The sequence below is a fragment of the Numida meleagris genome, chromosome 19, assembly GCF_002078875.1.
Source record: "Numida meleagris isolate 19003 breed g44 Domestic line chromosome 19, NumMel1.0, whole genome shotgun sequence".
In the NCBI taxonomy this organism is placed as follows: Eukaryota; Metazoa; Chordata; class Aves; order Galliformes; family Numididae; genus Numida; species Numida meleagris.
The window spans coordinates 9798783-9812564 of record NC_034427.1 but is presented as its reverse complement, the minus strand read 5'-3'; the positions used below and the strand labels follow the sequence as shown (position 1 = coordinate 9812564).

General features: G+C 58.8%; 2 protein-coding genes across 3 annotated transcripts; one reads left to right on the top strand and one right to left on the bottom strand.

Annotated features, from left to right (window-relative positions):
• NRSN2 (neurensin 2) lies at window positions 1234-3770 on the top strand. Its single transcript, XM_021416418.1, is given in 5 exon segments — window positions 1234-1815; window positions 2566-2756; window positions 2907-3139; window positions 3141-3302; window positions 3513-3770. Coding segments are annotated over 4 exon segments (747 nt in total). The 5' UTR covers window positions 1234-1815; window positions 2566-2570; the 3' UTR covers window positions 3679-3770.
• Window positions 4735-13695, bottom strand: TBC1D20 (TBC1 domain family member 20). Of its 2 annotated transcripts, none has more exons than XM_021416413.1 (8): window positions 13518-13695; window positions 11939-12124; window positions 10744-10827; window positions 9224-9410; window positions 8335-8436; window positions 7564-7705; window positions 7098-7282; window positions 4735-6949 (listed from the first exon to the last, which is right to left on the bottom strand). In XM_021416413.1, exons 1-8 carry the CDS (start codon window positions 13558-13560, stop codon window positions 6694-6696), a joined length of 1185 nt encoding a protein of 394 aa, XP_021272088.1. In that variant the 5' UTR covers window positions 13561-13695; the 3' UTR covers window positions 4735-6693. The 2 variants fall into 2 exon arrangements, with proteins under 2 accessions (XP_021272088.1, XP_021272089.1); XM_021416414.1 differs by having other exon boundaries at window positions 10744-10824.

Sequence of the window (13782 nt, the reverse complement as noted above, 5' to 3'; positions counted from 1 at the left end):
ACCCAGCAGAAAAGCCAAATGCCGAGGGGCTCCACGCACAAACCGGCTTTGGGGTTCATTGAAGGGCTTCCCCGGCGCACAGCTCCCACCCAGCACCTCGCTGCCTTCTGGGGGCACCGGAGCCCCCTACCGCCGCCACGTCCCACGCGGGGACCCGAACCCCAAATACCGGCAAGGCCCGAGGCCACGGTGAGGGGCTGCGTCCCCGGCGTTTCCTCAGGACAGGCTCTGGCTCAGCCCCCCCTCCCCGCCGAGCCCGGCCTCAAGCACAACACCGTGCGCGTGGTCCCCGTCCCCCCCGCCCGTCGTGGCCCCCCCGGTGGATGTTCTGTGCCGTGTGGTTGTAGTGCGTAGAGCCCCCGCGTCCGTCCCGCCGAGCTCCCCCCCCCCCCCCCCCCCCCCCCCCCCCCCCCCCCCCCCCCCAACTCCCCCCGGTGTGCGAGCGAGTGTGCGTGCGCCATCCTCATCACTAGAGACAAAGCGAATCGTAATAATAATAATAAGTGAAAAATAATAATAAAAATAAATAAATAAACCAAACCTCTCTCAGGAAGAAGCCGCCCTGGCGGCATCCCAGCAGGCCGGAGCTGCCGCGAGCACTCGGGGTTCCTTTGGTTGTGTTGGGGAGGGGTCCTGCAGCTGTTGTCCTGGGCTGGTGGAGGGGATGTCCCACCCGCGGCCACACCGACGGCACGGCCAGGGCCGGTGGTGTGGAAGCTCGGCTAGTGGTTATCCCGATGTTGTGACTATGGAATAAAGTGTGTTGGTCTGCTCCACGTGGCTCCAGCTCCTCCTGCGCCGCTTACACCTTCCCCAGCTTGCACAGAACGCGGGAACCCCCCGGGGATGTGGGGCTCTGAGGGCCAGAACCCAGCTCCAGCTCAGCCTCAGTGGCTCCCACGCCACTCCATGGGGTCCCAGTACCAACCCGAGGGTCCCACACCGCTCTGTGGGGTCTCATTACTGACCCATGGATCCTACACTGCTCCTTGGGGTCCCACTACCAACCCACGCAGGCTGTACCTGTGTGTGCACAACCACGCTGTGCATCCATGAGCACCGTGTGCTCTGTGTGTGTGCTCCACGCACGCGTGTGCCCGCACAGCCCCATGGGCTGCATAGCATGGCAGCAGGCACCGATCCAGCCCCACAGGATGGGGCCTGGGGGGGGGAGGGCACACACTACTTGCATCACTGCCCCCCCCCCCCCCCCAGCTGTTGCCATGGCAACAAGGGAGCCTGCAGCATCCTTGGGTACCACAGCATCCCAGGGTACCACCTGCCCTCCCATCCCTGTTGGGGGAGGGGCCGGGCACTGGGCTGGCCCTGCTGAGATCCCCCCCCCCCCCCAGCCTCACAGGACAACACCCTCTGTGGGACATGGAGGTGCCCTGGCCTGCGACCCCAGCAGCCCTGAGCAGCCTGGCTGTGACCCAGACACATGGCAGCCCTCAGCTGTGGGACTGGGCTCCTGCATGTAGACCCCATGGCACAGCGGTGCACTGGGATGCTCCTGGTCCGGCCTGGCCTCACTGAGCACCCAGTGCTGCCTGCACAGCCACGTGCCCCCACCGCCAGCCCCGCTCTGAGTCACACACAGCAGCAGCTCACAGGCGGTGGCGGCTCTCGGCCGTGCAGCAAGGACTCGCGCTGCCCCCTCCCCACCGCCCCAAGCCCCCCTGGAGCAGGGAGAGTGCCCAGCGCTGCCTCGGATCACTGGGTCCCGGCTGTGGGATCCCGCACAGAGACAGGGACAGCGGAGCGAGCTGGTGACAGCACTGGGACAGGGAAGGATGTGCTAAATCCCCCCTCCAGGTAAGCAGGGAGCGGGTAGAGGTGATGCCGTGTGGGGGGGTGCAGGATGAGGGTTCCCCCCAAACCCAGGCAGCACCCCTGCATGCAAGAAGGACCCTGTGGCTTCATGAGGTGGGTGGCAACAGGATGACCCCAGTGATGGGGGGCTGCTGCTCCCCCCGGCAAGGCCTCTCCGGAGCCGGGCTTTGTTCAGCATCACAGCCCAGCACCGAAAGGGTCCCACGCGTCGCCTCCCCCCTCGCGCACACACCACGCTGCGGGGACGCGGTGACGAAGGGCTGAGCAGGCAGTTCCCATGGCAATGTCCCTATGGTGGAGGGGAGGGACGCGGTGCTCTGAATGCGGTGGCTACGTCCCTGCAGGCAGCAGCCCCCCAGCTGTGGGGACACAGTGGTGGCCATGTCTCTCCCCACCGCTGCCCCTCCATCCCCATTGCCGGCCATTGGGTGCTGCGGGTGGGCTGATGCGGGTCCTGATCCTGCCCACACAACGCTGAGTCTGTCCCAGAACAGGCCGGGCACGGAGTCTCCCTTCCCCTATTGTGTCCCATGGGGATAAGGGCTTTGCTGTCCCAGGCAGAAGCGGGGAGTCCCTCTCAGTGCTCCCCAAAATGGGTAGGGGGGCACATCTGGAACCAGCACCCATCCCCTGCCTTGTGCCCAGGGGAGGGCGGGAGCTGGCTCAGCCCTGTGGGTGCCGTAGCTGTGGGGAGGGCTCTGGTGATGTGTCACCCCCACCGTGAACCCCCAGGTCCGATGCCCGCCCTGGAGCCCTCCTGCAGCTGCAGCCGCGGCCCCAGTGTGGCACAGGGGAAGTGGTACGGGGTGCGCTCCTACCTCCACCTCTTCTACGAGGACTGCACCGGGGCCAGCTCCGATGGGGACATAGATGAGTCCTCACCTTCTCATCCCCACGGTGTGTGGCCCTCCATTATCAGGAAGGTAAGAGACCCCCCCCACCCCCAATTTTTTCTTCCCTCTCATCTTGTGTGAGGTGCATTCACTCACGGCACCCCAACATCTGCCACGCACTCCTCTAGGGTGACCTGTCCCTGTGTGGCACTGACCCCTGCCCCCCATTCCTGTTCCCAGGTGACTTTCTCCACGGGCACTCTGTTCCTGCTGGCGGGGGTGGCTGCCCTGGCCACCGGCTGGCTGCTGCCCCCCAGGCTGGAGGGCGTCAGGGAAGAGGAGCTGGTGGTGCTGGATGTGCAGGCCGTGCACTATAACCACATGCTGGTCACGTGCCGGCTGCTGGGCACGGCGCTGTGCATCACGGCCGCGGCGCTGGGTGCTGTGGGGCTGCTCTGCTGCGTGCTGGGCCAAGACAGGTGGGCCCCACGCTGCCCCCGAGAAGTGGAGCAGCAGCTGTCGCCCATCCTGCAGGGCAGCCCCCAGGGCCCTGCTGTGCCCTTCGGTGCCTCCCAGCTCCATGGTGTCCAGCCCCGGCAGGAGGTGTGAGGCTGGGTGCACTGCTGCTGCTGCGAGGTAAAATGCTGGGAAATCCCCTGTTCCAGGCTGCGTGGGTGGGGGGGTGGCAGGGTGGGAGGAGGGGAGGCTGCTTGGGTCAGGGTGTTGCAACCCAGCTCACAACAGCAGTGAAAATGGGATGGGGTGGAATGGGATGGAATGGGATGCGATGGGGCAGGCAGCTGCCCAGCACAGCCCAGATCCTGGCCTGACCCAGCCTGATCTCAGCCCAGATCCAGCCCGGACCCAACCAGATCCCACCTTGGATCCCATCCTGGCACCCAGCTGCCCAACCCTGGATCCCGGCTGTGCCACGGGGACTCGCTGCACTCAGCGCCATTCCCCATCTGCAAAGGACCTGAGCACCGACGGCCACCACCGGGTCCTGACCTGAGACAGCCCAGCAGGGGACTGCAGCTCCTCCAGCTGCTCCTCAACCAGCTGTGGGGACAGGCACGGCCCCAGCCACGACTCCCGATGCCGCCTGGTGCGTGCGGTGGGAGCTGGTGGCATTGAGCTCTGCCCCCAGCACAGCGTCCTGCCCCGCAGCACCACGTGTTCATCCACACTGCAGCACCTGGCAGGGAGCAGACGTTCCGCACTCGCCTTGGTTTCCCTCATTTTGCTCTTTCCGGGGTGAATAAAAGATGTGTGGCCGTGGGCTGTTCTTGCTGCTGAAGTTCAGCTCCGGGGCCACGAGCGTCGCACGTGGGGGATGTGCGCTGCAGCAGCAGTGCACCAGAGCTGGGCAGGGCTGTCACAACACAGAGCATGCACCCCCAGGCACAGACACGCACCCACCTGCCCCTCACTGCCCCAACGCCCGAGGCTGTTGCACAGCACCTGAGATCATTTTCTTTCCCTCGGTGAAGACAACTGAGTACACGCACCCCCCAGGCCCCCATCGAGCTGGGAGCAGCCCTACGCCAGCACCGGGGACGGAGCCCACCCGAATGCAGCTCTCCAGCCCGCTGAACCCTCCAGCCCTCCTTGCTTCCCTGGGGAAGGGGCCGCTGCTTTCATATTCCTCCCAAAAGGCTGAGGGCACCGTTAGGAAAATTGCTCCTCGAGAGGAAGTCAGAGCAGGCTAAAAATAACCCCAGCCGAGCTGGTGAACACGGCCAGCGGCCTCGTGCGGAGCCTGGCCACAGCGTGGGGACACCACGGAGGGGCACGGTGCCCAGCAGTGCGGGATCTCCCCCCCGGCCGGGCAGCCAGCTCCAGGCACACAATGGGCAGCCAGGTCAGGCTATTTCCATCCCTGCGCTGCCGGCTGTGCCGCTGGCATGGGGAAGGCCGGGAGAGCCAAGGGCAAGAGCGCGTGCTGGCATTCCACAGCCGTGGGCAGAGGGAGGGCAGCAGCACAAAGGAACCCGCTGGCTCCTGCTCCTCTTCCCACGCTGCCCTGGTGGCTGCTGGATGGGACACGCCACCAGAGCACAGGGGGAGGGAAACGTTCAGTAACTGTTTATTTTACAGTGATAGGGTTTGTACAAATCTGCATTTACACAGGTATGTATAAGTCTGTACAGAGTCACCGGAGCACCCGGAGAGACTATCACCTCGCTGGCCCTTTCCCCTGGGCAATGCAGGAACTAAAGTGCACGGTGGGCACAGAGCAGGGGGCTGCAGGAGGGCCTCACACACCCCTCACCTGGGGGCAGTGGGCACCCAGGCATTGCCCTGCCCAGGGTGGGGGACAGGACCCCCCGCAGCACCTCCAGCTCGTGGCACAGCCACCACAATCTCTGGTACCACGGATTTCTAAAGTGCTAAGTCACAGCCTGCTTCCCTCACTGTTGCTGCCTTGGCAGCGGCTGCTGCTGCCCCATACTGCCAGTCCCCACGTGTGCAGGAAAACACTCTGCCTTCAGCCACGGGAACAGAGCTACACGGGCTGCCACCAGCACCCAGGGGTGGCAGGGAGAGCCCTGGTGTTGGCACCAGCAAGTGGCATGGCCAGGAGATGCCAACATGGGTGAGGGACCAGGTCCTGCTTCCCAACCTGCGTCAGAGAACGAGGGCCCACAGGGCAACCCAAAACTTGCACGGATGTGGTGATGAATTTGCACACAGGTGGTCAGGGACAGGAGGGTGCTGAGGTGCTGAGCCTCGCAGGGCATGAATTTCCTTCTCTAACCAGAAATCTGCAACTCTTCAACCAATGTTCACTTCTCAGGTGTGCAGCCCCTGGGCACAGCACGGATGGCTTGATGGCTTTGGGCACAAAACAGCAAGGGCAGGCAGCTGGGTGGGAACCAGTCGGGGCAGGTAAGGGCACTTGCGGGAGGTTTAGCAGTTCAGGGGAGGTAGAGGCATAGAGTGTCTATTGGCTTTGTGTCAGTGGGATACGGAGCTCTTGAGGAGAATTTGCTGCTGAGCTTTCCTGGTGGGCAGGGAGCAGCAAGGCTGGGCCAGATGGGGTATGGTGTCATTGGGATGGCCTTTCTGGGAAATCCCTCATCTGTATTATGCTGAGGGGTGTCACCAAATCTGATCGGCTGATGGGGGAGAATTATGACAGATGTCTACAGCAGATTTTCGTCCTGTGCAAACTCTTTCTAACTGTAGAAAAAGCCTTTTTGCCCTTTGGAGTCTGCTCCATGGTTGTGAAAATCCGCAGCGAGTGTTAACGGCTCTGCTAATGCTCCTGGTGATGTGATCTGGCATGGGCAGGATGAACAACGCTTGACTCACCTCACTGACCTGGTACATGACCGTGCTGCTGCTGCCAGCAGAGGACCCCGCTGGACCTGTCCCCTGCAAGCTGACCAGACCACAGACAAGAAAGTGGGATCACAAATTGTTATGCACTGGAGACGACCTCATGGCAGGGTGCTGACAGGGGCTTGGTACAGGTTTGGTTCTACTGAGAGGCTGCCTGTAAGGAAACAGAAGAGTCAGAGCACTGGTGAATGCAAATGGAGAAGGCAGGCTGCCCTGGCAGCCAGAGCCATACGGAGCCAGAGGGCTCCTTCATTCCTCAGGAGCATGTACAAGCCCCTCACCCCCAAGTAGGCCAAACCCTGCCCTGACACTCTCCCAGATGAGCGCCTGCCCTCACTCCCACTGATTATCCCCAAGAGAGGATGCGGGATTGCTTCGGCACAGCCCATGCACAGCTCACCACTCGTGGTCACTTGCACAAGGCTGGAAGAGCCGGACTCATCCGTACAGTGGCAGTGTCCATCTGCTTGCCCCTGCACGGGGAGGAGAAAGCAAGGCGAGTGTCAGCGTGGGGAACAATCCTGCTGGACTGGTTCCCATCAGTCTCTGTCACAAAGGCCAAGAGCGTCACGGGACGCAGCAAGAATAGAAAACTCTTCAGACAGGTTGTTTCCAGACACGTCCTTCCAAACATCCCACGTCGACGTGGGATGCGACGACAAGGAAAGCGCTTCCTCTGGCTTTAGGGGAAAATCTGCAGCTCAAACTTGGGTGCCCACTCCAGTGCACTCTTCACCACGGCCAGGGCAGCTGCTCCCAGCGCGACTGTCAGCCCCATCACCGCCAGCTTGACAAAACGGTTGGTCCTTGGCTTTGTCAAAATGGATTTTGTCCGCTCCTCCCCTCGGAGCCGCTCCCTGAAGCGCTGTCTCAACACAGTGTCTGGTCTCTGCTGCACTGATGCCAACTCAAAGTCCTTAAAAGTGGAAGCTGCGGTCCTGCAAGAGAAGAAATGGTTCAAGAGGTGCCCCAGAGCCTCTTATTTGGACAGGGAGGTCTTCACCAGGCAGCAAGACCTGGCCAGGGCAAGGTGCAGAACCCAGGCACCGCTCCTACGCTGGGAGCACGAGGTCGCCCTGCACTCACCGCTCAGCCTGCTGCTGCGCCGCCTCCCTGGCAAGCTCAGATGGAGGGAACTGGACAAAAAGGTCCCCAGCTCTGCTGATCAGAGTCTCATAAGGAAGGTCCTGCGGGATCTGGGACAGGAGGTGGTGCACTGAGGCCATGTCGCACTCGCAGTCCAGAACTTCCTGCTCCCGGTAAAGCACAATCTGCAGAGAGAAGAGAGAGCACTGAGCGCAGCCAGGGAAACGGGGACAACTCCCTGTCACTCACTGACACTTCAGGGCCAGAAGAGAAAAACATTTCACTTCTGTCTGAAAGATCTGCCCTTCCTCAGGGGACACGCTGCGGTGAAACAGCGCCCGTATGGGAAGAGAAGTGCAGAGGACAGCAGAGCATCAGCACTGCCAGACCTTCTCTGCAGCCCCCAACTACCAGTGCCTTGCAATGGCTCAGTACATCCCCTGCCACCACGCCAGCCAGTACGTACCACAGCAGCAAAATAAATGGGCATTAGTGGATGGCAGGCCAGGAAGAAGTCGTATAATCGCACAACGTGCCTGAAGTCAGACAAAACGTGCCCGAACCACGTGATGAGCCAGCTGAGTGCAAAGATGGTTCCCACTTCCGCACTGCGCAGAGAGAAAGCAGGGTTAGGTCAGCTGCTGCTGGCTGCTTGGAAACACTGCTGCAGCACAGCCAGCTTTTCAGATTCAACCCCGAAACTTAGTGCTGTTCTGGAATTTGCAAGCTTGATACCCAAAGACATGCTGGCTGCAAAATGTTAACAGACTGTTGCCCAGAAAAGGGCTCTGCGCAGACCCTTCTGACTTACCTCCCCACTCCTGCTTTATTCTATCCAGACTGCACTTCTGCATCCCTACTGCACAACCTGGCAATTATCCCCAGAGCTAGCAACAAATCAGAGATGCAACAGCAGCCCCAAACCTGGGCACACAGAGCAGCTGTGGCAGCTTTGTATGACACGGAATGCAAGACAATGCAACCCCCACCTTTTCCAACACAGACCACTGGGGTGAAGATACCATCATTTAAAAGCCCCCAGGATAGGCAGCACAGGTTTGGGTCTGCTTGGAAGCAGGGTGCCACGTGGCTTTGGAGTGCTGCCGTGAGCCAGCTGTTGACTCACTCTGAAGAAGCCACTGTGGTGCTAGGGACAGGCCGGTGCAAATGGCCCCAAGTACAGTAATGTGAGAGGGGCAGGGCAGAGCTAGGAGGCTCCAGGGGAATGTCTGCGTACCTCTGCATGAAGTCATGCACCTCAGGGTTCACCTGGTCTATGATGGGCATCAGGTAATTTAAAATGTGCTTGGTATTATCCATTGTTGGGTCCATAAAATCCCTGAGAAAAGATTTAAAAAGAACTCTGTCAAGAAACAAGGTGAGCGAGCCAGAAAGTAAATAAATGTACTTGCAATAAACAGCTTTGCTGGTAGGGTGACTCCCAGTCCCAGGGAACTCTGTTTATTTGCAACAGCTCCTTTCCTACTCATTTGGGTCACAAAGAGCTCGTGTGCACAGAAAACTTGGACCCAGACAACCACAGTGGTGTCAGCAGACTCTTCTTTCTTCACTGTATGCATGAGCCCTAAAGCCTTTTCAGCTTGTCACTTGGGAGAGGAGGCAAAATCTCCCCAAAGCACTCACCTGCTTGAAGGCTTGCTCTCATTTTAATGCACATAGAGGAAAGGCACTTAACCTGGGGCTTAGGACACTGGCTGTACAGACCACAGTTTCAGTATAGAACTTCTCAAGGCTCTATAAAGGCTGAGTGGGAAACATTGTGCTGAGCCCTAGGAGCCAGAGGGGCCCTGACAGGACATGCGGCCAGAGAACTATGAATAATGCATGTGTGTTGCTTTTTCATCTTCAAGAGATAATACAAATTAACCAACAGCCCTCAGTTACCCCTTCCCCAGAGCACAACTCCCTGCAGATCCATGTGCCATCACGAGGCTGGGCTGCTCTCCAGCAGCACGCCCTGTGTGTGGACGTGCCGAGCAGCCAGCCCTACCCAGGGCTCTGCCTTTGCAGGCTCCTGCACCCGCTTCAGCACAGGCCACCCCTCTGCCCCACAGGCACAGGACACACAGCAGCAGCTCCCCTCCTCTGCTTGAGTCTCCGAGTACCTGAGATGATGCGTCGAGAGCTTCTCCACCAGAGCCGTGGCCAGCCTGTCCCCAACCACCAGGAGGAAGGTGACCACGATGTCGTGGTAGCCCTGGTAGTAGTGCAGCTGCGGGTTGCGCTTCAGGACGTGGAGGATAATATCAATGAGCTCCTCCTGCAGCCCTTCTCTCTGGTCATCCGGCATCCCTGTGGGGACAAGGCACTGGTGTGACGGGCTGCATCACCCACTGCTCCCTGCCTGCACATTTATCAACCCGCGTGATCACAAAGGATGTGGTACAACAGGGAGAAAGCTGAAATAGACCCAGGTTCCTGGAGAAGCCAGCCAGCTGTGAGCCTGCTTAACCTTCAGAGCTGCAGTGCCCCTACCTGCCAGGAAGGCACCGTGGATGACAGGGGAGGGTTTATGGATGCTTGCGCAGCGCTGTGAAGAGTGAATTGCACCGCACATCCAGCACTGCTGAGGACATTTTAATCATTTTTAATTTCCCAAAGGCTCGAGAAAAAATTAAACAGGACGCGTTTTCACAGAAACTGTGCCAGCTGCATCAGATTGCGAGGCCTCAATCACCACAACTTTATATTGGTCCTCTGCTAACAACATGTGTTTAGGGACAGGACGTCACGGGAAAAACACTGCTCCTGCCATGCACAGCTGCAGCTGTTTTTTGGCAGTCCCTGTCAACAGAGAAAATGCCCTACAGCCAAGCAGAACGTCCCAGCGGAGATCCTGCAATGACAAAGTTCTCCTTTTCCCCCATTTCACTGATGCTTCTAAAAATAGGCAGGAGGAGGTTGCCATTCAAGGGCAAAAACAAACAAACGAAGCAGCAGCAGACCCTTCAGGAATCAGGCTTGTACGCAGTCCCCGCACGCAAAAGAGAATCAGAGTGAATCAACTGTTTATGCAAAATAAAAACAGCAGAAGGGAGAAGCACTGGCCAGGAATAACGGCTGCTCTGCAGAGTTAGATAGCTGCTGGATTACATGCTTTATAAATAGCACAACAAGGCACCAGCCACCCATCAGAACTAAACAACTGCAGAAACCTTCTGCTCCTAAAGGTTACCTCTCTTCAGTCTGGAGCATGAACCACTGAGAGAAATGTGACTCGGGGACTGCTGTAAGCCAGAGTTTGCTCTAAGCACTAGCAGAGTTGCCTTCCACACCCCTAGGGCATAATCCTTGGTCTAAAATACACTGAAGCAAACGGTCAATTTCTCAAGAACCCCATCAATCCTAATCTCACCCTGTTCACAACAGGTGAGGGCTGTGCAGGGTCGGACACCTCTGTGCTGCAGCAGTACAGGACTGTGTGCAGAGGGGCTCACGTGGACGGGGAAGCATAAGTTGGGAAAAAAGCATCAGGCCACAGCTGCAGCCCAGGCAGGGGCTGGAGGAAGCTGCCAGCTGCAGAACAGCTCCACTGTGCAAAGAAGCAGCTGTAAGCTGACACAACAAGGCTTTCTAGAAGTCTCTCTAAAGTGCTGGTCAGGCACTCGCCGTGAGCTCCTCTCACCTGGTGGGAAGCGACGCAGGGAACGGCGTACGTCCAGCAACACTTGCTGGTAATCCTTATTGTCCTCCCGCAGCTCCTTTCCTGCTGAAAGAAAAGAGGAAGTAGGTCATCTTAAAGAGGAGTAGTGCAAAGGTACTAGGAAGAGTGCTGGGCCATGGAACGGGCCAGGAGGATGAGGCCACGCACACACACAACACCCCCATCCCATTCTTTGTACGTCACACACCAGCCCTGTCCTCTCACTTTCACTGCTGCACAAACAAGGATTCTGTGCAAGGAAACAAGACTATTATTTATTTAAACAAGGCATGTTAAAGTGCTTAACCTGACACCACTCCCAGAGTTCCTGGAAATATCTTAGCTCCACAACCGTGCTGTGAAATCCACAGCATACTCAGCAACAGCAAGGCACAACATGCTGTGGAGACCATGAAGAATGGTTGAAAGAAATAATTCAGAGGAAAAAAACCAAACACCCACTGGTAACTAAGAGAGCTCTAACAGAAGAGAAAAGAATTTGCTGGCACACTACCTATGCTGTCACATGAAACACAAGGCTGTCTTCCAGCAGCTCTGATCACCTAGTGTAATTCAGCTCTTGACTGACGTGGGGATACGTGCACTTCTGAATGGCCACAAATTCAGGAGCAACAACAGAATCTGTCCCTGGGGGCAGTGACTGTGACAGCTTCGGGACTTCAAGCTCCTGCACTGCTAAGGTTTAAAACCATGCAGATGTCACATCAGGCAGTTGTTTCCCCTCCTTCTCTTCTGACCAAGCATCACGCAGGCTGTATGCAAACTGCTTCATCTGCAGCTGGCAGACACCTCAGCATATCCCATCCCAGCAGTCCTCACCAAAGAGTGACCAAAACAGTCTGACACTTCTTGCTACCAATTGGCGTACACATGCCAGCCAACCACACGGTGCCACAAGAACCACATCTAAAGCAAACCTGTTTCTAGCGCTGTCACTAAAGATAATGACACCTCCAGAGAACAGAAATATTGTTTTAGGAAGTCCTCTGTTTCCTGATCTGCCATTTACGCACGAAACAGAGCACGTAGCCTACGGTGTTCATTATGCAGCACGAGTCCCTTTCCGTGTAAGCTCAATGGGAAGTGCTCCAGCATACACAGAGTAAACCTAAGGCAGAAGGATTCTCATCAGGACCCTGTCCAGGCTGCCCTGTACCTGGAAGTGGGGGCAGGTCATCTGTGTTCACACTCAGCAGCTTTGGCCACACTTTGCAGCGAATCTCATCGGTCAGGAGCCCGCCTTCGCTGATGGCCATCCGCCTGAGCGCCGCCACATCAATGGGGTCACTGTTCAGGGCCTGATAAATTTCAGCCACTTTTCTTTTCTTCCTAGAGTCAAAGTCTGCAAGAAAAGCACAAAGCAAGATAACAGGACATGTCACAGCAGATACTCTGCTGGGACAGATCCTGGACAACCCAGGCCGTGACCAGCACAGGCTCAGCACTGGGTGTCCTGCTGACAAAGAAGTACCACTGAGCTGAGTACCACTGAGCTGTTCCTCGCCCTCATCAGATCACGGCTCCACTCAGGACCGTGACAGCAGCACGGAGCCATTTTGCAACTGTTTGTGCTCCAGGAAGGGCTGACTCAGCCCCAGCTCAGGTGTCGTGCACTCCGTAAGACCTGGGCCTCATGTTCCTTCCAATTCCTGGCCAGGCAGCAGCTCCTGGCTGCCATCAGCCCAGGGAGAAGTCTGAACATTGCTACTGACAGCAGCTATCCCAAGGAGGGTCATGTTTAGACCAGTTACATGCATCACAATGTACTGACTTACCTCCCAACAAACACAAACTTGCCAGCTGTTAGCCTTGTGTTGGTCAGCCGCTATTAAAGGAACTGCTTTGTAGAGCAGAGGGATTCTGAGGTGGGTAGGGGAGAGAATAACGCACACAGTGGGTGGGTTTCACATAGGTTAAATACACAGATGGCACACAGGAGCATTTACTGTGGGGCTGAGGAAGGGCAATGCTTCATCCTGCCCATGGCACTGGTCAGCACAGCCCCAGGTGGGCAGCAGGGAGACAGCCCAGGGCCACTGTGTGCACGACACAGCTCCCACCCCGCTGCTCACAGAGGCTTTGCAGGGCTGTGCAGGGTGAGGCCGCTAACACCACCCTTCCTCGGAGGGTTTTTCCAAGGGATGCAAGTCCCACTGCTCATGGAACACAGCTGGGATCCACCGGGTGAGGAACTGCAGAGGACGTGGGCCGGCAGGAGCCGGGTGGGGCAGCCGCTCCCTGACGCCCACCTCCTGCTGCCCTGGGGGGTTTTGGTGCTCGTGGGGCACACAGGAACCACACAGTGAAGTGCTGGGCGCTGATCATCTTTTTTGCAACACTTTTTGGACGAAAACCCACGACAACAGCCTACAGGAGAGCTTCAGCTCCCTCTGAGCACAGGAGCAACGTTAAACCACCCAGCACTCCCCCCGTGACCGCAGCTTCTCTTCCCCTTCCCTCCCGCCCATCATACAGACAGCAACGACACGTCCCCAGCGGCCGCGGCCCGCGGTGCCCCATCCCGGAACCAAACGTTCCCGGGCCCCTCGAGGCTCCCCCCCCCCCAACTCTAACGCACCGCCCGCCCCTCCCGGGTGTCTCCCGCCCCGCCGCAGGGGGGCGCACTGCCAGCGACCCCTCCCCGCGCCCGCAAGGTGGCGCTCGAGCACCCCCAGGCCCACTCCCCTGAGGGAGGTGGCGCTGCCCCCGCCGCTATAGGCCCGGCCGGGCCGTACCGTGGCCGCCGACGCCGTTCCGCGGCGGGCTCCGCCGGGCCATGTTCCCGGGCGCTGCGGCGCATGCCGGGCCGACGGCCGGGCCGGGTTGGGGCTGGGGTCTCCCGCACCGCCCGGTCCTGTCCCGTCCCTTCCGCGCCCCCACCCGCTCCCCCGCCCCTCCGCCGGCGTCGCGCGGGTGTTACGTCACGGCGCAGCAGTACGCAGGCGCGGCCGCGTGGCGGTGGCACGTGGGCGGGGCGAATGCGCGCATGCGCAGAGGAGG